Below are 23950 nucleotides of genomic sequence, written 5' to 3' on the forward strand. Positions count from 1 at the left end.
GACTTTTAAATTAATGGATTAATTACCATCTTAACCATTTAAAACATATAGCTCAGTAGTATTAAGAATATATTTATTGTTATGCAATAGATCTCCAGAACTTTTATCAACTTGCAAACTGAAACTGCATACCCATTACGAATTCTCCCTTTCCCCTGCCCCCAGCCCCTGATAACCACCATTCTCCTTCTTGATGAGCTTGACTGTATTAGGTACCTCATATATGTAGACTCATATAGTATTTGCCTTTTTGTGTCTGGCTTAACTCCACTTGATGGAATACCCTCAAGGTTCATCCACGTTTGTAGCATGTCACTGGATTTCTTTCCTTTTTTAAGGCTGAATTATATTCCATTGTGTGTGAGCACCACATCTCGTTTATCTGTCACCCACAGGCGGGCATGCGTTGCTTCCGCCTCTTCCACCATGCCTCTTCTTTTCAACCTTTCTGTGCTCTGGTTTGCCTTGGGGTGAAGTTACCCCACAAAGCTTGACCTTATTGTTGGCTCCATCTCACACTTGGCCCATGCCTGTGATGCTGTGGTCGCTTGGACTCCTTAGAGGCCCCCAGACACACCCTGTCCCTTCTTCTTGTTCTTGCCTTGTCTCTGTCTGGAATGCTTTATCTCCCCAACCTTCTGGATGCTCCAGGTGATAGTCTTAGCCTGTCTGTGCCTTTCTGTCTCAGCTTAGACAAGCTCGTCTTGACTTTGCAAATCTGGAACCTTACCACATTGTGTCATCCATTCCCATTTACCTGTCATTTTGTACCATGGGAGCTATTTTTAGAGCAAAGACTGCTTTATTGACTCATATTATGGTCTGTGCGTGGCGGGTATAGAATATTTATTAAGCACAGCAAGAGTACCATCCTTTCAAATGCAGGAGTCTCCTCTTTATCCCTCTGCTCTTTTCTCTTTGCCACGAAAATCCATGTCCCAAGTTGAAACTGAGTACTTTTGGGAATTCCCTGGCTGTCTAGTGGTTAGGAATCCATGCTTCCATTGCAGGGGGCACGGATTTGATCCCTGGCCTATGAACTAAGGTCCTACAAGGCGTGTGGCACAACAAAAAACAAACAAAAACACCTGAGTACTTTTTTCTGGTAGAAGCACTGTGATGGGATGTGGTCAGGTTTAGTAGTACATGATTTAGATATGGAATGGGTTCAGTTTGTCCTCTACTCTGAGAACTTAATTACCATTCACCACATTGTTTCTTTGGGGGTAAAGAAATCATGTCTGTTTCCAAAATGACTGAAGTATAAACAGTTTTCTGGAAAGTGCACTTCTTTGGTAAGTTGAGGTCTGCTGTTGGTTTAGAAATCAGAGATGATTTTCCATCCCCATAATGAGGACAAAGATGAGTGGTCCTCTCTCCAACAGGAAAAGAAATCTACTCATCCACCCAGAAGGGAGAGGCAAAGGGTATTGCAACCTCATTCGTAGTTGAGTAATTCTTGAGAATTTAAAGTGTGATTTTTAAAAACATAACATACGTGTTGGGCCATTGGTACTAGCCTCGGTTTACACCAGGTTTCAGTAGTAGATAATATCCCATCCTGTCCTCTAGCCATCTGGTTGGGACTGTCCCTTTGCTGAGAGTGAATTTGTCTGTTTTAGTTTGCCAAAAGACAAAACAAAAGATGACAGTGGCAGAGCTGGTAGTGCCATGACTCAGATTCCACTGAGACCTCATTCCATATTTGACTGGGGTAGAAATGAGACTTTAGGATGCCCACAACTCATTGCCGATGGGAATATGGTGGCTGCTGGAGTTGTGCAGTGCACGACCTGTGCAGCCATACATGGCAGCCTTCCTTGTTAACCTAGTAGTTTAGTATTGTCAGATGCCCTCATCTGTCCCTACCCTTGGGTTCACTCGTGTCCGTATCTGTCTCTCTTTCATAGACACACAGACACACATGCATCCAGACACATTCTTTCACCTTGAGGTCATTCAAATGTCACTGTTTTTCCTGTTTTCTCATTTGGGACCAAAAGAAATCTGATGCCAAGACTTCTACCTGAAAGGTCAGTTTTAGCTTTGTAATAACTGGTAATTGTTCTCCTAAAATAAACCAGCCTCTCCAGGGCTGGAAGCCGGTCTTTTCAGCTGTCTGGACGCAGAGCCATTCTCACCTAATGGCCATGTGCCTGTGCTGTTTCCTGTAGCCCTGCACGGTCATCTGGAAATGTAGCTCTCAGGCCCATGGTGGGGGAGGACCAGCTCCTTTTCTGGAAGGAAACGAGCCTACTCCTGCCAGTCCCACCACCCTCGTCCTCCGCCTTCTGCTGGGGAGCCACTCTCTGCCTTTGTCATCCCCCGTTGTTACTACTGGTTTGGAGTGGCCGTCCCCATCTCTGTGGGATGCTCACCAAACTGACACTGATTCTTCCTGAAGCTAATTCCTGCCTCTGACTTTAAAGTTTGCTGATGATGTACCATTACGATGGTTTTCTGGGTTCTTCCCCAAAAGAATGCTGCGTTCCTGATTAAGAACATTTGTGGGGGGACTTCCCTGGTAGTCCAGTGGCTGAGATGCCAAGCTCCCAATGCAGGGGGTCCCTGTTTGATTCCTGGCCAGGGAGCTAGATTCCTACATGACATGACTAAGAGTTCACATTCTGCAACTAAGAAAAATCCTGCAAAAAAGAGCAAAGATCCCATGGGCCGCAACTAACACCTGGTGCAGCCAAATAAATTTTAAAAAAGGTTGGGTAATCCTGGGGAGCTGTATGGCAGCCTTTTGGGGCAACCCCTGCTCACTGGTGCTGTCTTCATATTAAATCTATTCCAAGGAAAATAAGCCCCCACCTGGGTGTTTGGTATCAAGGAGAGCACAATCTCTTTGTGCAAACCTTTTTCATTTTTTCCAGTTTTGCTTTTGGGATTCTTTATAAGGCCCTGAGCACACTGGAGTTTAAAAATGGATTCTTTGCTTCACACTTTTCTGGCTCCTTCTTATATGAAATGAGGTAAGCTTGCTTCAGGATGGTGGTCCTGGGTACTGCTGCCCTGGCCCAGAGTGACTGATGAAAGATGCAGATGCTGTCCAAAGCCACCTGGGAAGTGGTGAGAGACCCTTGGAGGTGGCCTTTTCATGTCGGCTGAATCTAGAAGCCTCCACTGCAGGCCAGGCTGCTCCTCCTAGCAGCACATGTGGGTGAGGTGTGGGGGTCCCCTTCAGTCAGACTTGCACCCACTTTTATGATAACCATCCCCCCAGCTTACCCCACCCCCGTCTCCTAACCTGGGCTACATACATGAACCTTCCTGGGAATTGGCCAAGAATCCATGTGCATGGATCTAAAAACAATGCCCAGGGCCCTGGGAGAAGCCATCCTTAATGATGCTCTGCAGGGGTGACTAAAGAGTCATATCCATGGGGACTCCCCAGGGGTCCAGGGGTTAAGAGTCCACCTTCCAGTGAGGGGGCGTAGGGTTGATCCCTCACCACGTGCTGCGAGGTGCAGCCAAAAATTAAAAAAACAAAAAGAGGCACATCCTGATGGGTTTGTGGGTACATGCACGCATTCGTGTGCACTGTGTATACAGCATGTGAACACAGGGCATATCGTTATGTTTTTGCCATGTGCAACCTCCCAAGTGGCTTAATGATAACCCCAAGGTCCTTCGCGCTTTCTATATAGGTGACAATTATGAATTTGCAGGTAGCACTCAATGGCTGGAATTAGAAACCAGCTCTGTCCTTAAGACCACCTTCCATGGCTGGCTGTTCTTGTTTTGTTCAGCCTCATGGAACGATGGCAGCCATTGCCAAAGAAGCCCTTTGTTTGGGAAGGGAAAGTTTCTTCAAATAACCCCCTCTCTTCCTAATCCTATGCTTGCTTTACTCCACAGATTATGGGGTTTGGGGTGGGGGAAAGCTCCCTGCGCTCTTCCCCTGAGGGTGGAGCAGAGTAAGGTCTCTGGCCCTAGATATATTTCAGCTGAGTCTAGGCGACTCAGGCAAGGGCTAGAAAAATTACGGTGACAAGCTAAAACTAGGTTACTCCTAAAGCCTCCTTTAGTTTGTAAATTCTGTGACTCCGAGATGCCGAAGGTCCTTTAGAAAGTGGCTTTAAGAAATCTTGGGGCTGACTGCTGAGAATATCATTTGGTAGGTCCCTTGTCCTCCTTCACACGCTGCCAAGTGATTGTTGTCATGGTAACAGAGCTGCTCCTGCAAAGGCTTTTATAACAGCATATGAGGGGATCTGAAGCTTCCTGAGATTGTTAGTAATTATCTTCTAAAAAAAAATGAACTCTGAATATTGCAAACGTTTTAATGGGCCCTCTTCCATCCTAATGGCGATTTTTGAGGTTCATTATCAGCCCCGTATCTTAAAACAAAATGGCTTGATTCTTTAGTTTTCTTTCCTTATTTTTCTTTTGTGTGTGTTCTTGCCTGGAAGAAGAGGCATTGAATAGATGCTCAAATATTTCAATTGAAAGGTTGGCAGAATAGCCAAACATTGATATAAATATTCTTTATCATATTAGCATTTAGATATGCTCTTTCCCTAGCTGACATTGAGCCTTAAACCAGGCAAGCCTCTCAGAGCTCACAGCTTGTGGATCTAGAAGTCCTGTTTTTTTAATTTTCATACCGGGGGTGCCGAGTGGATCCACAAGTGAGTCTTACTTGTAAAGAACCTCTTAGCGCCCTCTCCTGGGAGTATGATATTATCCAATTAAACTTTGTTTTTCTTTTTGTCTGCAAATATCTATTGAGTCAGAGATGGGTCATGCATCTTCCCCAACACTGAGAATTCCGTGGAGCCTCAGATATTGTCACTGGAGGTCACCTGTGAATTGAAGGACAAAGGCCCAAGAAGTAGTAAGCCCGTGCTGAGTCACCCAGGACAGCATTAAAAATGCACATAGTTATCTGAGAGCAGGGAGGTGAGCTAGTGATTGTCTGGTCCCCTTATTCACTCCTTCCCTCCACTATTCCATCCTTAAATGCACATGCTAGAGGCTTCTGAGCTGCTCATCCTCCGAAAGGCAAAAGAGAAAGATTACTCCATGCCCACCTTCCATACTGAGTTCTCTGCAGGCTTCTTAATGTCCCAGGCATGGGGTGAGACCCAGGCTATTTGGTGACCCACTCTCAGCTTCTGTTGACTCACTTTGCCCTCAGACATTGTCAGATGCTCCCAAGTCTCCTCTTTTCTTTGGATCCTACGTTGCCATTTCTCTGCTGGCAAGAGGACATCTGGGAAGGGGCTGGGGAAGCTTCACCAGCAGGACCCTGTGCCAGCCGAAGCCCCCGAGTCCTATGGAGGTAGAACATGGTGAGCAGTCACATTCCACACGTCTGCCCTCTGAGTCCAGGGCACAGGAGCCTCATCTGGTCTGTGAGGTGGCGGATTTCTCAGGAAACGGGGAGAAATGAATTGCTTTTGGATTTGTATTACTACTTCTTGACCTTGAGACTCCATTGGGGAACTAGGTACTATAACCAGTTTGTACCCTTTATAAGTGGGCTTCCCAGGTGGCTCAGTGGTAAAGAATCTGCCTGCCAGTGAAGGAGCCACAGGAAATGTGGGTTCAATCCCAGGGTCAGGAAGATCCCCTGAGGATGAAATGGTAACCCGCTCCAGTATCCTTGCCTGGAAGTTCCTATGGACAGAGGAGCCTGGTGGGCTACAGTCCCTGGAGTTGCAAAGAGTCAGACACGACTGAGCGTGCACGTACCACCCTTTGCAAACAGGTGGAGGTTGGGAGGGAGGGGCTGGCCAGGGACCCCTTGGTGGTGCCATAGTGCTGCTTCCTTGCGTGCCAGAGCTCTAGACCTGTTTTCTTGTGTTTGGCTATAAGAGCCAGCCTCCTGCTGGCTATATACCAGGGTTAGAATTTCAGTTGCTCTTTGATCAGAAACCATCCAGTCATTCAGGAACCACTGGGGAAGGTACAACCCAAGATAGAAATCAAGGGGAAGACTAAGGTGGTACTAAGTCCATTTGAATGATCTTAGAGGAATTTGGCTGGGAAATTAGCTGCAAAATGGAATTCTGCCTGGATTTTATGGAGCCACCCATGGAGTCTCAGCCCAAATGCAACCTCTTTTCCCTTAGAATCTTAAATCTTATCTTCTGCTGATCGGTTCCTTGTTGGTGTGGAATAGAGTGGGGAGGAGGGAGATGCACTAAGAGAATTGGGAAGAATGGGTGTTACAGGCTCAGTACTCAAAGCTTGGTGTGTCTGCCAGGTCCCGCGTACGTTTGTTGAGCACCTACTATGTCCAAAGGTGTGCACACATCCCATTATGTGCTGCTTTACGAGATGTCGGTGTTGATAGAAAACCGTGGGATGCTGAGTTCAGCTAAGCAGGGACTAGCCGTTTCTGGGACACTATACTGCAGTGGCCCCACCTGGGATGGGTCAGTAGCCTAAAGGGTGATCTGTGGAAAGATTCTCCTGGCAAGTAGGGAAGGGTCCCCTGCTTGAATAAACAGTACCTCCGTGCCACAGGAAGCTGGCAGGGGGCGATGCGTGCTGAGACAGTCCGTGCCCACTGATCCCAGGGCCTCGCGTGCCCACCAGCCTGCCCACACACAGTCCAGCAAGGAAGTGGTGGCAGTGTGGTTTGAGTCTGGCTGATGACACAGATGTCTGAGTGGCAAGGTTTTTATTTTCTTTCAATCACAGGATGGGGGTGGAGAGCAAAAAGCTACCTTCTCATCCGCTAAATATGTTGGTGCATATTAGCAACAGCGAGATGTTCTCAAGAACAGTTCTAAATATGAACTCAGCCTTGGATGAAAATCCTGATTTCTCCTGTGCCACCGTGGGCAAGTTGCTTAACTTCTCTGAGCCCCTTGGCCTCATCTGTAAAACGAGTATAATAATTCCTATCTGACCATGCTACCTACAGGAGGCATATAATGAGATTTTAAAATTGAACACATTGTGCTTGCAAGTGCCTGTTAGATTGCCAACACTGAGTAGATGGTAGCTATTCTTAATAATTTGGAAAGCAGCAGAATTGCTTCCTGAGAGATAGTTAAGTCAGCACATTCTGGCATGGTTCAGGGAGGTACAGAAGCCCCTTAAAGGGACAGAGTAGTACTTAGGCCAGCAACACTCAAGAGAAACCTGATTCTAGATACTGGAGGTTTTCAGCAGTAGCAGCAGAGCTCGAGGGTGGCATCACAGACCCACTTTCTGGGGTCTCATCCCTTTGGAGGCAGTGGGTGCCTCAGGCTCTTGCACTGACCCCTAAAACCATAAACTGCCCTCCTCTGCCTCTAAATTCATCAAGTGACCCTCTGATTTAGCTGAAAAATGCCTGGGAGATAATGCTCAGATCAGCAGCTGTGAGCATCTTATCTGCCTGACAATTCAGCTTCATGAGCTAAGAAAATGATGTGTGGTTTTGCACATCAGCCCACATCTGCTTTGCTGGCATGAGCTGGCGTCCTGGGGTCCCTCCAGCCTGGCCCTGGTGGGAGCATCTTTCTGCACCCGTACCCCAGAGGCAGACCTTGGCAGCGGGCATGCACGGTGACAGATGTCGGGGAGCCAGCGGCATTTCCTGGTGACACCCCGACCAGAGCTTTTCAACCAGGCTCCACTCCATTGGAGACGAAGGTGGGCAGAGTCCCCATCGGAATGCCTTCGCTCCTTCTCTGGTTTTTCCTAGAAGTGTGAGCGTGTTCGTGTTGTTGTGTTTCCACATTACCAGTCTCACTTTGCTTTTAAAACAGCAACAAAGGAAGAGGAATATTGGTCTTTGTGGCTGCCAGTACCGTGCCTGCCAGAATCTTGTGCTTGCTGGTCTCAAGCCGCCAGATGGTGATGGGACTGTGTGTGGTTTTTTTTCTTTTTTTTCTTATTTCCTCTGCTTTTTGAAAAGTCGTGAAGTGGGAGAAGTTGGGAAAGGTGAGTCTGACTGAAAGATTGTCAGCTGATAAGTTTGCAGTATCTTCTACCCCACCCACACATGGGCACAAGGATGTCTTCCCAAAACGTGTCGCCGACCCTCCTTGGCCTTTGCTGCACACACAGTATCGGGTGTCCCGTGAACACCAACCTGGATTGTCCCACGTATCTCGGCCACATACAGGAGCCCAAGAATACAGTTTCTGAACAGGAAACTGCATGTTTTTCTCTTCCTTGAAGATGGAAGCATGTTAGGTTTGCCATTGTAGCAAAAGGGAAGTTACACTTCCTTTGTCCGGGAGCTTGCAGGGTTTATTTTTGAAAATCTTTTTAAGTTTTTCCACATTTGACCTAAGCCACCTCATGAAGACAAAGGGTCAGATCCTTCCACTGCTTAAAATACTACTCACGTTTCTCACTCGTTTGTTTCCTTGAGATCAGATTGTGTATTTGTTGCAAGAATATTGTGGTGATTTAAATAGCACATTCAGAAAGCTGGCGCAGTGGTAAAGAATCTGCCTGCCAATGCCAGAGACACAAGAGATGTGGGTTCGATCCCTGAATCAGAAAGATCCCCTGGAGGAGGGCATGGTAACCCACTCCAGTATTCTTGCTTAGAGAATCCCATGAACAGAGGAGCCTGGAAGGCTACAGTCCGTAGGGTTGCAAAGGGTCGGACACAGCTGACCGCAAGCACAACAACAGAAATGTTTGGATAGTTTTGAAGCCATTTTCAGGACTAACATAATAAAGTACTTGGACAGTCTTCAGTGATTTGTGATGACCAGTGACTCCCCTGAGTGGGGCTCCCTTATGTGGCTGATGTAAATGATAGATGGTCTGCAGGGTAACTTGTAAGACCAGGAACTGATTGTTCATCCCTCACCCTCCGCCCCATGTAAACAGATACAGGACATCAAACGATGCCGTCTCTCCCAGTGGTCCATCTTTTTGTGCCTAAGGATAAAAATAAAATGCTAATGAAGCCAGGAGAAATACAGTTTGTTGGTTTGATGTTTCGATAGTCTGAGTGCCTCCTATGACCTTTGATGAAAATGACGGTGCCCTTGACAGGAGCCGGCCGCCTCACCAGGACACAGCCAAGGACACGGATGCATTTCTCTGAGCAGGAGGAATAGCAGTGAGGGCAGGACTCCTGAGGGGGCACCTGGGGCTTCTCTGCTTGTTAAAGGCAAGCGTTGGGTGCTGAGCAGGAAGGCACTGCTGATTTGTTGCTTCATGAATTTTCCAAGGCACCTCTCAGCCCGAAGTTCACCCTGAAATCTGTGGCTTCTGAGTTTAGATGAGCCACATCCCATGAGGGCGGGGGCTGTCTCTTCCGCTAACAGCACAGGAATCAGACCACAGGAGTGTCTCCTCTATGTTTGTGAAATATGGGATGCTGCTAATCTCTCCTCCAGCATCCTGGTTTCCATACGATCTTTTCTCTTAAGATGGTAAAGGGTGCCATCTAATCCAGCCTGGAGGTCACCGGGAAGATGTGCTTTCTTGAGCTTCGAGCAGGTGTGCCCACCTCCAGCTGAGGTCTCCCTGCCTGGGGTCCTCAGGGCTCCCCGATGACCCTGTTGTTGGTCTTGCAGTAGGGGTCCACCTAATGGCCTTTCCGATTTGGTTCCTTGGACTGAACCTTTGCATAAAGCATGGGCTTTGTTGGCTGGCGCCTCACAGTTGAGCCTCCCTGGGCATCAGAATTGAGTTCCCTTCTTCCTCTTAGAATTCAGGTTTATTTAATATTTTTTTTCAAAACCAAAAAAATCTCTTATTGAAGTCTTAAAGTACAGTTAGCTTAATTGCAAATAAAGCAGCCATCTTCAAGACTAGTAAAAAGATAAGTCATCCCAAATCACAGGAAAAAAATGAAAAAAATACCAGATGCTTATGCTCTGTACCTCTGATTGTACATAAACCTCAACAAAGAAGGGTTAAAACTTCAGCATGTGAGGAAATTAATCTCCTGATAATTTGCAGACTTCACTATGATCAAAACAGAAACATCTTTCATTAACAAAAGAGTAAGAATTTTAGTTTTGACATCTGTAAAACTAAAAGGGACATAGGTCCTGACTAATTCAATATCCATTTTCATTCAAACGTATGAATAAAATGATGTGTTCTGAACTTGGTTTTGCCCAGAGAGCATATGCCCTTTCTTGCTGTGCTTGATGTATATATTATAGGAACAGCCTATTACCTCTCTCTATATATATATTCACATACACACACACAAAAAACAAAATGCTACAAGGAGAGACAAAAAAAAAAATCTCTATTTCCCAAGTTTGTATAATTATATGTATGGAATTCAGGTTTATACCCAGGATGCAATTTAAGACTCTCCCTCTCCCTTTTGAAGTCTGTGTGTGTGTGTGTGTGTGTGTGTGTGTGTGTGTACTGAGTTGTTTCAGTCATGTCCAACCCTTTTGCGACCCTGTGGATTGTAGCCCACCAGGCTCCTCTGTCCATGGAATTCTGCAGGCAAGAATACTGGAGTGGGTTTCCATTTCCTCCTCCAGGGGATCTTTCCGACCCAGGGATTGAACCTGTGTGTCTTATGTCTCCAGCATTGGCAGGCGGGTCCACCAGCACCCCCGAGGAAGCCCTCTTAGCCTGTGTACCAGCACTTAAACTTGTGAAATGAAAGCGTCCCAAGCATGGCAGGGAAAGTGCAGGAGGAGGGAGCCAAGCTTCACAGTCAGCTGCGATGCTGGTGTGGTGGGCACAGAGCCGTGGGCATCGCCCGGGACAGCGGGTGGGACACCCGCTGGGCTGGCCAGAGCAGTGGCCGCTGAATGCTGAGGCAGTTTCTGCGATGCAATGCTCAGACAGTGCTCTAGTCAGCCTTCAAGGTGAAAAGACACCTGATATTTCACAGTTCTGGGCTCAGAGAGCAGGGGCTTGAGAGGAAGGAAAGAGACACCCTGTTTCCTAGTTTACTGAACCCTCAGCTTTCCAAGCTGCCGCAGGTCATTGCGGAAGCGGTCCTGGATCTCATAGGAACTTTCGTTTCCAGTCTCTGTTAGCAGAAAGCTGATGACACAACTGTCCCGAGCTTTGCAACATGAAAAGAAAAAACAGAGAGAGATCTTGGGCTGGAGACACCTTTAGGAGCTGGTTAGCCGGGGAAACTGTCTCCCTGTTTTGAAGGCATAGGTCACCAAGAGATAGACTTTCTGCAGTCAGTTGACCGTGGACCTCTCAGCCCTGTGGCTTCAACTTCCACCAATGACCACTTGGTTGGTGATTAACTGTTGATGGCGAGGAGATCCTTCCCAAGCAGACCTTCTGGACCTCTCCTTTATTATTATTATTTAAAAAAATTTTTTGGCTCTGCCGCATGGCATGTAGGATCTGAGTTCCCCAACTGGTGATCGATCCCATGCCCCCTGCAGTGGAAGTCTGGACTCTTAGTCTCTGGACCACCAGGGAAGTCTCTGGTCCACTCACTCCCTTTTGAACTTTTGTCTTTGAAGATGTTTGGGAAGAAGGAGCTGTCAGGGAATTGGCAGTTCCTCCCTCTTCCCCTCTTGAGTTCTTGTGGCCAGACTAATAATAAAATTGACACAAGACAGATGAGCAGGAGAAAAAGAGGCATTTTAATTCCTGTGTGTGGAGGGCTCATAGAAATGGGACTAAGGAAATAGCCAAACTTAGCAACTTGTAGACTTTTAGATGAAATGATGTATCAGATGATACATCTGTAAGAAATAGGCAGGACAAAGAAATGTAGGCTTGGGGTGGCCAATTAAGGAAGAATCTAAACAGAGTTTGGGCTTGGGGTAATTAATGAAAGAGGTAACAAGGTTTGTTTACACAAGCTTGGCCCGGATGCTCTTTCTGGCAACAAGGGTGTCCTTCCGTCTCCAGATGCGGGGAGCACACCTCTCACAGGAGAGATGTCATTCTTGCGTTCGGGGAGACAGAAAGGAGAGTCAGAGTGTCCCTCTTGCATTGGCCGTTTCTCAAGCTCTTTAATTCCAAATAATCAATATGCCAGTATGGCATGTTTGGGGGTGACACACCCTGAACCCTAATGGGACAATTCTGGCTTTGTTCCTTTGTACTGTTACTCCATTAGCCAGATCCTTGGAGAAGGATGATATTAGTTAGATGTGGGAGAACTGGGGACAGTCACATACTGACTAGCACATCATTGTGGGCGGACACTTCGGCCAGGGCTGAGGTGATTACTCTGGCCTCCACCTTCTTGTAGGACTTGACTGATTACTGCTACATCAGAGCCCTGCTTAAGTGGCCCCTTTGATGTAACCAGGGCTCTTTATTTTTTCTATAATAATGTACCGATCTCTGCCTGCAGTAAGCTCAACTTACTGTAGACTTCTCTCTGTGTACATACATTTCTTCTACCTGAGTTGTCAGCTTAACCAAGGGTCAGATGTGCAGTCCAAAACCTGTATATGCCAGTTGTACATCGTTACATTATTTAAGGTATATAAATCTTTGGGATGAATGTGAAAAATCAAGATTGGTGGTTCCTGAATAAGTGGAATGTTTAGAAAGCTAAGACAAAAGCAAGTTGCTTTTCAAAAAAATATGTAGATTGCCATCAGATTAAGTGGGAATGAGGCAGTTGTAAATGATCAGAGACAAAAATGATTTTTAAAAGTCTAGGATACCTCAGACTGTTTCTCAAGAATCCCCAACTGGAACCCATGGACGGTGCATTTGGAGTGTGATGACAGGAAACACCAGTGGGCAATCATTTCTTGGGAATATAGTCATCAACAGTTGAGTCTAAGCACACAGACACAGCCAGTGAATGGGGGAGCTGCGCTTTGAATCTGCGTTGTCTGACTTCAGAACCAAGCGATTAACCCTTTTGGCTTGACTGCTCTTCTTCCTGACCCTCTCACTAATTCAGGAGACGGCAAGGAGATTGTGCTAAGACTCCAGACCAGCCACAGTGGGAAGCAGCTGCTATGGGTGTCCTGGGGCTTGCAGGCTCCTTGGGGTCTGCCCGTCACCCTCCAGAGCCTCAGTTTTTCCATTTATAAAATGGGGACAGTAGTACCTACCTCCTAGGATTGCTGCAAAGATCACGTTCCCTGCACCATTTCATAGCTATCCCCCCAGCCAGTCTGTGAACACTTCCAAGGCTGGGCCCTCCACCTTTATCATCTTTGAAGTCACTTTAATCCTTGTTGCATGGTAGATACTTATTAGAGGATGTGTTGTGATTCCCCATCCCACAAAGATAGGTTGCCATTCTAACCCCTGGTCCCTGTGAATCTGACCTCAGTTGGACATGAGGTCTTTGCAGGTGTCATCAGGTTAAGATGAGGCCATTAGGGTGGACCCTAGTCCAGTGCAACTGGTGTCTTTATAAGAAGAGAGAAATTTGGACACAGATACATGCAGAGAAGAGGGTGCCTTCATGTATGTCTCATGTGAAGACACACATGCTGGGAAATTGCCAGGTGAAGACGGAGGAAGAGATTGGAGTGATGTGTCTACCTGCCATGGAGGGCCAGCAGCCACCAGAGGGGGCAGGGAACAATCCTTCCTTAGCAAGTTTCAGAGGGAGCAGGGCCCTTCTGACCCCCTTGATTTCAGACTTCTAACCACCAGAATGGTGAGACAGTAAGTTTTGGTTGTTTTAAGCCAACCAGGAGGGTACTTGGTTACAGCAGCCTAGGGAACAGATGCAATACTGAATAAATGTGGAATTTGTGTCTTCATGTGCCCCCACGTTCATACTTTGGTAACCTAAGCTCTAGACTTTTTACTTCTTTCTATTTTATTTTTATTTATGTATTTATTCAACTTTATTAAAACCAGGTTATTTTAGGTTTTCCTAGAGGCTTTATAGGAGGCTTTTAAAGGAGGCTTTGCAATATCATGTTAGTTTCTGCTGTACGATGAAGTGAATCAGCCACATATATATACACACACACGTATCCCCTTCCTCTGAGGCCTCCCTCCCACTCCCCCAGCCCACCCTCTGGGTTGTCACAGAGCTCCGAGCTGAGTTCCCTATGTGTAGTAGCTTCCTGCCCGCGACCTGTTTCACACGTGGTAGTGTGAAACAGTATATGTGTATATATATGTGTCTACGCTGCTTCTTTCCACTGATTATCTCCTTTGCAGATCACCTAGTTTCAATCACCTACTGATTTTGTGCTACTTTTTAATAAAAAACCTTTGCTTGTTACGGGAGGACATCCTCAGACATATCACACAAAAAAGAATGAAAACTGTTGCCATCAAGTGTTCGTGCGTCCCTCAGCAGTGAGTGACGGACTTGCTGTTCCTTTTGGCCACAGGGTGGTTCCCGGTGCAGGGAGGACGTGCGAGGCTGTTGCTCCCTTCCCTCTTCTTTGAACTGGCAAGAAACAGAACCAAATCAAAGTGGCTTTAAAAATAAGGAAGTGTGTGTCTTTGCAGAACCGGAGCCCCAGGTTCAGGGGAGCAGGCTCCCAGCGTGTTAATTTGGCAGCTTTGTGAGCTCACCCGGAGACTGGGGCTCCTTCTCGGTTCCATCTGCAGAATGTGCCTTCTCCTAAGGCAGGAGTCCCCACTGCTGTAAAGACGGTTAACCACAGCAGCTGGGCAGCCTGCTTCCTGTTCTCACCCTGTGGGGTCTCTTGTGTGTGTTGATCTTAAGATCAAGGATATTTTCCCCAAAGGCTTCCCCAGCAACGTCTCAGTCTCTTGTCTCGTCCCTGAACTGCCAGAGCGGATGGAGTGAGATCATGTCTCAGTTAATCATCTGACAGAGGACCCCAGTGCCCCATACATTCTCCAAATTAACAACTCCTACTCATCTTTAGTAGCCAGAATAATGCCCCCCGCCAAAGACATCCATGCCTTCAACCCCAGAACCTGTGAATATGTTACTGTACATCACAACAGGGGCTTTCCACATATCATTCAGCTAAGGATCTTGGGGTGGGGAGATTATCTTGGGTTATTAAGGTGGGTCCAGTACAGCACGAAGCTCTAAGGAGGAAGAAGGAAGATCAGAGTCAGAGAAGATGTGAGGACAGAAGTGGAGGTCAGAGAAGAGTGAAGGTGCTACTACTGACTTGAAGGTGGAGGGAGGTGCCATGAGCCAAGGAGTGCAGGCAGCCTGTGGGAGCTGGAAGAGGCAAGGAAAAGGACTCTCCCCTAGGGCCTCCAGAGGAATGAAGCTCTCCCAACACCTCGATTTTAACCTGGAGAAATTGATTTTGGACTTCTGACTTCGAGAACTGTAAGATAATAAATGGGTACTGCTTTAAGCCACTAAATGGGTGGTAATTTATTACAGAAGCAATAAAAAAACCGGATAAACAAAATCCTACTGTGTCACACAGGGAACTGCATTCACTATCTTGTAATAAACTGTAATTGAAAAAATCTGAGAAAGAATACATGTATATACATAGCTGAATCACTTCGCTGTGTACCAGAAAATAACACAACATTGTAACTCAACTATACTCCAATTAAAAAGAAAAAGCCAAAGCGAATACACCATTGTTTCTCCAGGCTGACCTTGAATCAGTATACACCTTTGATAACATAATAAGAATCTTGTATTGATTTTGAATCTTCTATTGTATGCACAGAGAAGATACCCAAATATTTATGCATTCAACAAAAGGCAAACCCATTCCCTCATCCTGTCTCTACCTAGCCAAAAATACTACCATTTTGCCCTCCAAAACGGTCTGGCTTTGTAACTAGAGCCAGTTTCCTCTGAAGCTTTTCAAACCTGCTGATTTTTTTGTTTTTAAGTTTTAGCAAGGGTCAGGAAGAGCAGAAGACATTGTTAAGCACATCCACAGATAGAGCTATTTTTAGGGGCCTGGAGTGGCGGAGATCCGCAGGCATTCTGACGGTTGGGTCCTGGCGTCCACGGAGGAGGTTAGCTGCCTGTCTCCTGCCCTCCTGCCCCTTGGACAGAGAGGCTGCTCTTTGGGACTTTTCTCTGTGGTTCTTCATTTCCTCCTCTCACAGGAAGCCCTGGGTGCCACAGAGCAGGGGGGTCCCCAGCCTCTGAGATCTAATGCCTGGTGATCTGAGGTGGAGCTGACGTAATAATACTAGGAATAAAGTGTACAATAAGTGTCATGCACTTGAATGATCCCCAAACCACCACCACCCCCCCCCCCCCCCGCCCTTGGTCTGTGGGAAATTTGTCTTGCATGAAACCAGTCCCTGGCGCCCAAGAGGACTGGGGACCCCTGCTGCGGAGCAGAGTGGAGGGGTGCACACAGTCTGTGAAGGACCGCTTGTTAGCACACCGCAGTTCAGTTGTTTCCGGGAAGCCTTGGGCTTTCCCGGGGATGATAAATGTCCAGTGGCAATCTGTGAAAGTATCTGGGAAGCTAACAGAAATCCAGGACCAAAGGAATGGAGTTCGGGAGCCAGGCTTCGAGGTGATCTTTTCCAACCACGGCATTCTGTTTTGAGGAAACTGAGGCGTGGGTAATCAGTGACACAGCTCTCGGTCACGTGTGAAGCAGCTTAGCGAGAACCAGAGCTTAGTCCCCGTGGTATCAATTGTGGACAGTTCTAGGCTCGGGAACCGAAATAAGCGAGCTGGACCGTGAAGCCCTGATACCCCTAAGAGTGTAGATAAGTTAGCTTCCAGGGTGTTCTGGGCTCTTAGCTCTGCTTCCCATCTCCCGTTGTCTGTAATAAGTGCCAAGTGCTGAATGGATAAATGCACGGACTCTGGAGGTTTGGCCTGGGTTGGAATCCCCCTTACTAGCAGCGTGACCTTGCTCAGATTACCAAAGGTGCTTTCCTTGTCTGCGAGGTGGGGGTGATAGGAACAGCAGCATACCAGGTGAGCTGACTTAGTGAGTTCACATGTGCAAAGCAGTCACCTTGGGGCCCAGCACTTCCTCAGCTCTAACAAACGACCTCCTTCCTGGGACCCGAAGCATCTCTCCAGCACTTCGGCTCACTGCGTGCTTTTTCCATCATGTGACTGCATCCTAGGGTTTTATTCAGCTCGCTCCCTAGAACAAGATGTTGTTTCTTGTTTTTACTATGGTAAACAACATTTCAATGACTATCCTCATAGGTGAGGATTTGCTTTCACTCGTGTCCTCCGATAAAATTTTTCTGAGTAGAATTGCTGGGTCAAAATGGGAGCTTGTTTTTGTAAGACGTGTCTTGATAAACGCCACCAGATTTTCCTCCAGAAAAGTACTAGTTGACACTCTTACCAGCTGTGAGTGAGTGCGCCAGTTTCCTTGCGTCGCCAGGTCATTAACTTTTAATCAACTGAAGGTCCTGGAAAAATAGGAGAGATTTCTTCTGGGGATCAACTGTTCCTAGTCCTTGCTCCTAAGAACCTGAAGGGAGCCCAGACGACAAGTGGCGCGTGTGATAACGGCGCCCTCTACTGGTTCTCCCTGGTGGAGCAGTGCGAGCGGCCGTAGATGGTCCGGTTGCCACTGGCTCTAATTGAGATGCCAGGAACTATAGGGCAGTATTTTACCCTTCTGGCCATTTAGAAAGTCAGCCTCAGATGACCTTTAATTCTCACTCAGGTTCCTTTCCAGAAGTACTTAACCAGCTAGGGGAGAATTTGCTCCGAGGGAGCCCCCGGTACTGTCTGGAGTCATTTTTGGATGTCACAAACTGGGGGCGGGGGCGCTACAGGCTTTGGCTGGTTGAGGCCAGGAATGCTGTGAACCACCCTTTAACAAAGAATGGACCTGCGCCTATGTATCAATAGTGTTAAGACTGAGAAACCCTGTTTTAGAAGAATGGCTGAAGAGGCTTCTTTTCAGGCTAAAATAAAATATAGAAATATCAGATGTTTATCACCATTACTACTATTTTTTGGTTCTGGAAACCTGATAGTTTTGCAGAATAAAATGGAAAATAGGTGGACGTGAAGCAGCACACTGGCATTTCTAGGAGAGAAGGCAGAGCGGAAAATACAGCCCATAATAAATAATGTCACGAGTACTAATGAAGGAGGGAATTTTTTTCCCTATTAAGTTGACTTGGTTAAACCTGCAGGAAATTCCTGTGGCTTTCCCTTGAAGATCGTGTCTATTCTTTTTAAAAAGATAGTGCTTTTGGGGACAGTTTTCTTTCTGATTTCATGAGCCCCAGTGTTTTCATAACATTTATAATTGTGCTTTCCAGTGCTTGGTGCAGAATTACCATCTGTAGTTACTGTTTGCCTCCCCCTCCTCCACGCCCAAGTAAATGCTGATATAAATGTTGTTTCTAAGAGGAGGAAGGAAGGGAACTTCAAAAATAATCTTAGAAAAGGGTGTGCCTGAAGGGAAAAGTATGACAAGAATTTTGGGAAAAACCAAGCCATATTTCAATGTACTTTGACATTGGCTGAGTTTGAGGACTTTTCACACTGGTGTTACCCAGACCCATCAAAAAAAAAAAAAATCCCCTATTGTTTCATTTTGCTTTAGCCCTGCTCTTCTCTACACTGCTTGAATTCTAGAATATGTGACTTTATGCAGTAGCTTCACTGGCTGTTCTGAATAGTGCTAGAAGGATGATTTTGCCAAAAGTGGAAAACGAAACAAAACTACAGCTTTTCCCTAAATATCAGATACTATTTTAATAATCTTCCTTGAGAAGTATTTTTGACCCAGTGAGTTGTAAAATCAACTTCTTCTGTGTCACAGTCAGTATAATAAAAAACAATAGAAAATATTAGAGAGTATTATTACTTATAGTAAAGATAGCTTTTATTTTGGTGATTATTTCAAGATGTGTAGCCATATATATATATCTTGGTGGTTCAGACAACAAAGAATCTGCCTGTGATGCAGGAGACCTGGGTTCGATCCCTGGGTCAGGAAGGTCCCCTGGAGAAGGGAATGGCTGCTCACTCCAGTATTCTTGCCTGGAAAATCCCATGGACAGGGGAGCCTGACAGGCTACAGCCCCATAGGGTAGCAAAGAGCCAGACATGACTGAATGACTAAGCACACACATTTATGTCTGTGTGCACAAGCCTGGTGAGAAGTCTGAAAGACAGTGGCTTGGGTTATAGCGCAGTGAAATCTGGCTAGTTTTTCAATTTTTTCATTCTTTTAAGGATCTCAGTGATTTCGACTTGTCTCCTGTCCCTCACGTTTGCCTCTGTTGTTTTTCCAGGTGGTACCAGGGAGATCGGATCTGCCCTGACCAGGATGTGCATGAGGCATCGGAGCATAGAAGCCAAGCTGAGGCAGTTCTCCAGGTGAGGACCATGTTTCTCCCAGATCTCAGACGCCCCTGATGATTTCAGGTTAAGAAAGCGCTGACGAGGAGCATCACTCGCCTTGAACAGCACGGGTTTCCCGGTGACGTGAAATCCCCGCGGCTTGTCTCTCATCACAGCCTGTCACGCTGCTCACTCACTGAACAAGTTTTTTTTTTTTTCTTTTAATTTGTTTATTTTTGGCTTCTCTGGGTCTTTGTCGCTGCGTGTGGTCTTTCTCAAGTTGCGGCAGCAGGGGCTACTCTTCAGTTGTCGAGCGTGAGTCCCTCGTTGTGGTGGTTCTCTTCTTGCAGAGCACATGCTCTAGGCACGCAGGCTTTAGTACTTGTGGGGCACAGGCTTAGTTGCCCTGTAGCATGTGGGATCTTCCCAGACCAGGAATTGAACCTGTGTTCCCTGTATTGGCAGACAGATTCTTAACCACTGGACCACCAGGAAAGTCCCTAAGCATCTGCTTTGTGTCATTTCTTTCTCCTGCCTGGAGAATCCCATGGACAGAGGAGCCTGGCGGGCTACAGTCCACGGGGTCACACAGAGTCAGACACGACTGGGCGACTAACACTGCTATGTGCCAGGCACTGGTCTGGGCCCTGGGAATACGGTGGAGAACCGGATGGCCTGGGTCCCCGCCTCGCAGAGCCCATACCCCCCACCTTGGGGTCTTCTCTATGTGTCTCTGCTCACTCCATCAGTGTGGGGAGCCGGGCATCCCACTGAGACCTCCGGGCCCCACCCCTACAGGACCCTCCGAGGAGGAGAAGCTGCTGTAATGGACAGTGGGGTGTACATGCCATCCTGTTACCCGGGCCCTGAGTGCATCCTCCAGACCCACCTAGGAGGGCAGTGGTGGCTCGCAGAACCTTCTACACTGCCAGCCTCATTGTTTCACGTGCGTCCACAGTGGGTAGAAATGACAGTGGCTGGCATGGGGATTTGGAGTCGCCAGTGTTCCAGTGAGAGTAGGACGTCCTTCCAAACAGATTAGCGTAATCGTCAGTCTTGCTGAGTCTGCTTTGTGAATTGCACGTTGCGTGAGAGGCTGCCAAGGCGGAAGCCCTCTGACCCTCTTGCAGGGCCATCTCAGGTTGCCAAATGTAGCAGCAAGCGCCTAGTCTTGAAGTCACTCGGGCCTGGGTTTGAATCTCGGGCTGGCCACAAGTGTGCTGCAGTATGGGGCTGGGGTCTCAGCCCCTGGCAGATGAGTGTAGGAATCCCTGAAGGGCTCTTGTGCAGATGTACACTGTGTCCACACAGCAGAAAGCACTCACTGGAGCTGGTGACGAAACTGAACTTCCTCCTCTCCTCCTCGCTCCTGGGGAGCACGCCCCATGATGGCACCTCCTTCCGCACCCATCATCTTGTTTACCCTCGGGCCAGTCTTGTGACCCTCATTCCATCGTAGTGATGAAGAGACGCCAGCTCCATCAGCCACCGTGTATTGAGCACCTACTATGTGCCGGGCACCATCTTAGGTGTACGGGGCATAGCCCTGACTAGGACCACATTCTGCACTTACAGGGCTTATGCCGCAGACGCTATAGACACCTGCCAGACTGTCAGGCGGTAATGAATGATAGGGGGAGAAACACGTGGGGTGCGGTGGGTCGTGGTTGCTGGATACAGGCTGGGCAGGGAGCATCTCTGTTCAGAAGGACAAAGCTGAACGGAGACCTGGAGGGAGTGAGGCTGGAGGAGGACGCGCGAGGGTGGGAGCTGCCGGGAGACCCTGGTAAGAATGTGGGGAGGTCGTACCAAGAACTTGGAGATTTTCAGCAGGCCCAGGATCGAAAAGCAGTCTGAGAACTGCGTTTGTCGTAGTTCTCACCACCATCATTCAAACAATTTATGGGCATTTTCTAATTTTCGACAACATTGCTGTTATGTAGGCTTGGGTTGATTTTCCTTCCATTGTACAGAAAACCCTGTGTCCCATGACTCATGATTTCTCTCCATGGGGTGCTGTCTTTCCACTTGTCTAACCGCAATCTGTTTGGAAATCTGCACAAAATAAGAAGGAGACCTGGAGACCCTCGTCCCTCTGATCCTCTCTAGGCTGTCCGCAGTCTGCAGTCACAACTCATTATCCTGAATGCACATCAGAATCACGTGGGTCTTTTTTTTTAAAGTAATTCTGGGGCCCCACCCCAAGTTTCTGTCAAGTATTAGGTGAGGCCCAGGTGTCTTCTTTTTTAAAGTTTTCCAGCTGGTTCCCTTGTGCAGCAAGGGGCATGACCCCTTTGGTCTGCAACCTTGATTGTGAATATAAGTGTTGGAATTTTTAAAAAAAGGCGATGAGAAGGGGTCACACCAATCGGTCACATGTACAGCTTCTTAACAGTCATTGAAAAGCATCCTGAGGACACAGTCATTGTGAAATTGGGAGGCTTGGAGGTGAACTTGGGCTTAGGGTGCTGCCTTGTCCTGCTTCAGGTAATTGTGATTCGGGTGTGTTTTGACAACCGAGTGTAAACCTTGACAACAGATTATATCTGTGTAATTTCTCCTTCTCTTTGTCTTTTTGTGCAAGTGCTTTAATCGATTGTCTGATAAACCCACTTCAAGAGCAGATGGAAGAATGGAAGAAAGTGGCCAACCAGCTGGATAAAGACCACGCGAAAGGTACAGGGCTAACACATGTCAGTCTCAGATGGCAGGTCACTGGCTGCTGCTTGTGCCTCTGCGGGGGTCACTGATGTCACCTGGAGGACCCTCTCCTCCCCCGCTGCTCCTGTGGGCATCTCAGTGTTGGAGGGTGAGAGATGGGAAGTGATCCCACCACAGGGCTCGGTGCTAGGTTTGGGGCATGCAGCCTCACTCAGGGGATGCCGTCATCATCCTGTGGCGTCAGTTGTGATCAGCTGAATTCAAAGTGATTGTAACCTCAGGCTTAAATGCTAGAGACTCACACTTCAGGTGTTTCAGCACATTTTGAAAACCAAACTTTTTAATGATTTTTGAAAACCAAACTTTTAAGGAGCCTTCAGTCTCCTGCCCAGAACTGGCCGTTCTCTTTGTATATACCTTCAACCGGTGGGTCTCAGAACCTCATGTGCCAGCTCTGGGGACTGAGTGGTCCAGACAGTCATCACCCCTGTCAGTCTTCCTGGAACCAAAGGGTAGGGGTGCTGGTGGCATGGAAGGGTCAGGAGACCTTGCTCCCAGCATCGTACAACCTGCAGTGATTATGGTGGAGGGAAAACGTGTGGACGGGTCTGAGGGATGAAACTGGAAAAGGTTGACTAACAGTGATGCCAAGAGCATATAAAAGAGAGCTCTGATAGATGCCAAGAGCATATAAAAAAGAGCTCTGATAGGTTCAGGGTGGGAGGGAGGGAAAGGATTGGAGTGGCTTTGTGGGAACTGGTCAAACTGGTGATTATATTGACTATGAGGGTAGCAAAGGAGAGAAGTATCAGAGCCAACTGTCATTTCAGATATTCGTGCCTGGGTGACGAAGATGCCAGCAACAGAAATGGGAAAGTTCGGGGTGGGCGTGAGCGGTGGGGGAAAAGAAAAGTGTTTGGTGGGGATGTGGGTCGTGTGGGCTGCCCCTCCTCTGGGTCCACAGGGTCCAGCCTCAGTATTAATGTAAACGTAAGGCAGCCAGGCCTTTCCCACTTCTCTCCCATGTGGTCTAGTTTCTCCTGTAGTCTGAGATGCTCGTTTTTGAATTGTAGCATCTGGCCAGCATCTATCCATGTGGATTCTTCTTGGAGTGAAGCCCTGTAGATTTGGGCCTTGGGAAAGTAGATAATACTGGAAGTATTTCCTGATACTTACGCTGAGAAATTGTGAATTTTAACATTTTTATTGAAGTCTTCCCAAATGCCATCTTTTCTCAGAGCTGGTATGAATGAATACTGAAGAAAAAGACCCCGGTGCATTTTGTCAGTTTTCATGTTCATAACCCCTTTGCTGTAAAATGGCATCAGAAGATTTTTTACCATTTTGTATTCCAATAAAGCTATTTATTGCATGTCAGAGTTTATGCTTTCAGCAATAAAAGTAATGGCTGTTACTAAAATGTTTTCTGTTGAGCTAAGTGGTAAGATTGTTCAATATTCTTCTCTCTCTTAGAATATAAAAAAGCTCGCCAAGAGATAAAAAAGAAGTCCTCAGATACACTGAAACTGCAGAAGAAAGCCAAAAAAGGTAACTCTACAAATTCTGCCATTAATATATGTTGCTTTGGGAAAAATGAACACCTGCTTGATTTTTCTTTGAAGCAGAAAGTCTTCAATCAGACTTCCTTACATATAATGGTCCTGTGAACAGATAGGAACTAATAGAATCTATCAGGACCAAAGTCCCCAAGTGCAGAATATCTGTTAATTTGAGATACAAAGTGGTACTTGACTTGTTCCCTCCCCCAACCTGATCTCCAAAATTTGACAGTTTCCATGTCTATTGTGTGTTGTGATGAGACCTATAAATTTCTTGGAAGCCTTGGGATAGTACATAAAAGCCTCTATGCAAATGTTCTATAGTAATTATTGCAGAAATTATGTAATTTTCTCCTCCATCCTTCATAGCCTATAATCTCCAAAACCCTTTATTAAGTCTTGTGAGTATGTTAGAAAAGCCTGCAGTGAGAGCCTGGGAATCATGCCTGCATAGGGAGATTTTTCATGAGTGTTCTTGAGGGTGGGAGCCAGGTAAGGAAAGTGAGACTGCTAGCCGATCATCCCCCTAGCCGATCATCAGTTACAGACCAGTTAATTATCAGATCCACTACCCAGCTTTGTTCTTCCAGCTTGAACTGGGAGTTTGAAGAGAAAAAAATCTAGCTACATCCACTTTGCAAGCATTTTATTAAGACCTAACAAGATATAGGGACTC

The 23950-nt window shown here is 46.9% G+C and overlaps 1 protein-coding gene across 7 annotated transcripts in view; it reads left to right on the forward strand.

Moving 5' to 3' along the window:
- Positions 1-23950, forward strand: part of MTSS1 (MTSS I-BAR domain containing 1) — a 160264-nt gene that overhangs the window by 104586 nt on the left and 31728 nt on the right. For all 7 annotated transcript variants that reach the window (XM_061123232.1, XM_061123230.1, XM_061123231.1 and 4 more), the window contains exons 4-6: positions 19006-19090; positions 21639-21730; positions 23189-23263. In XM_061123232.1, coding sequence (XP_060979215.1) covers positions 19006-19090; positions 21639-21730; positions 23189-23263 — 252 coding nt within the window. The remainder of the gene's footprint in view (positions 1-19005; positions 19091-21638; positions 21731-23188; positions 23264-23950) is intronic.

The sequence above is a fragment of the Dama dama genome, chromosome 21 (genome assembly GCF_033118175.1).
Source record: "Dama dama isolate Ldn47 chromosome 21, ASM3311817v1, whole genome shotgun sequence".
NCBI classification, from domain to species: domain Eukaryota; kingdom Metazoa; phylum Chordata; class Mammalia; order Artiodactyla; family Cervidae; genus Dama; species Dama dama.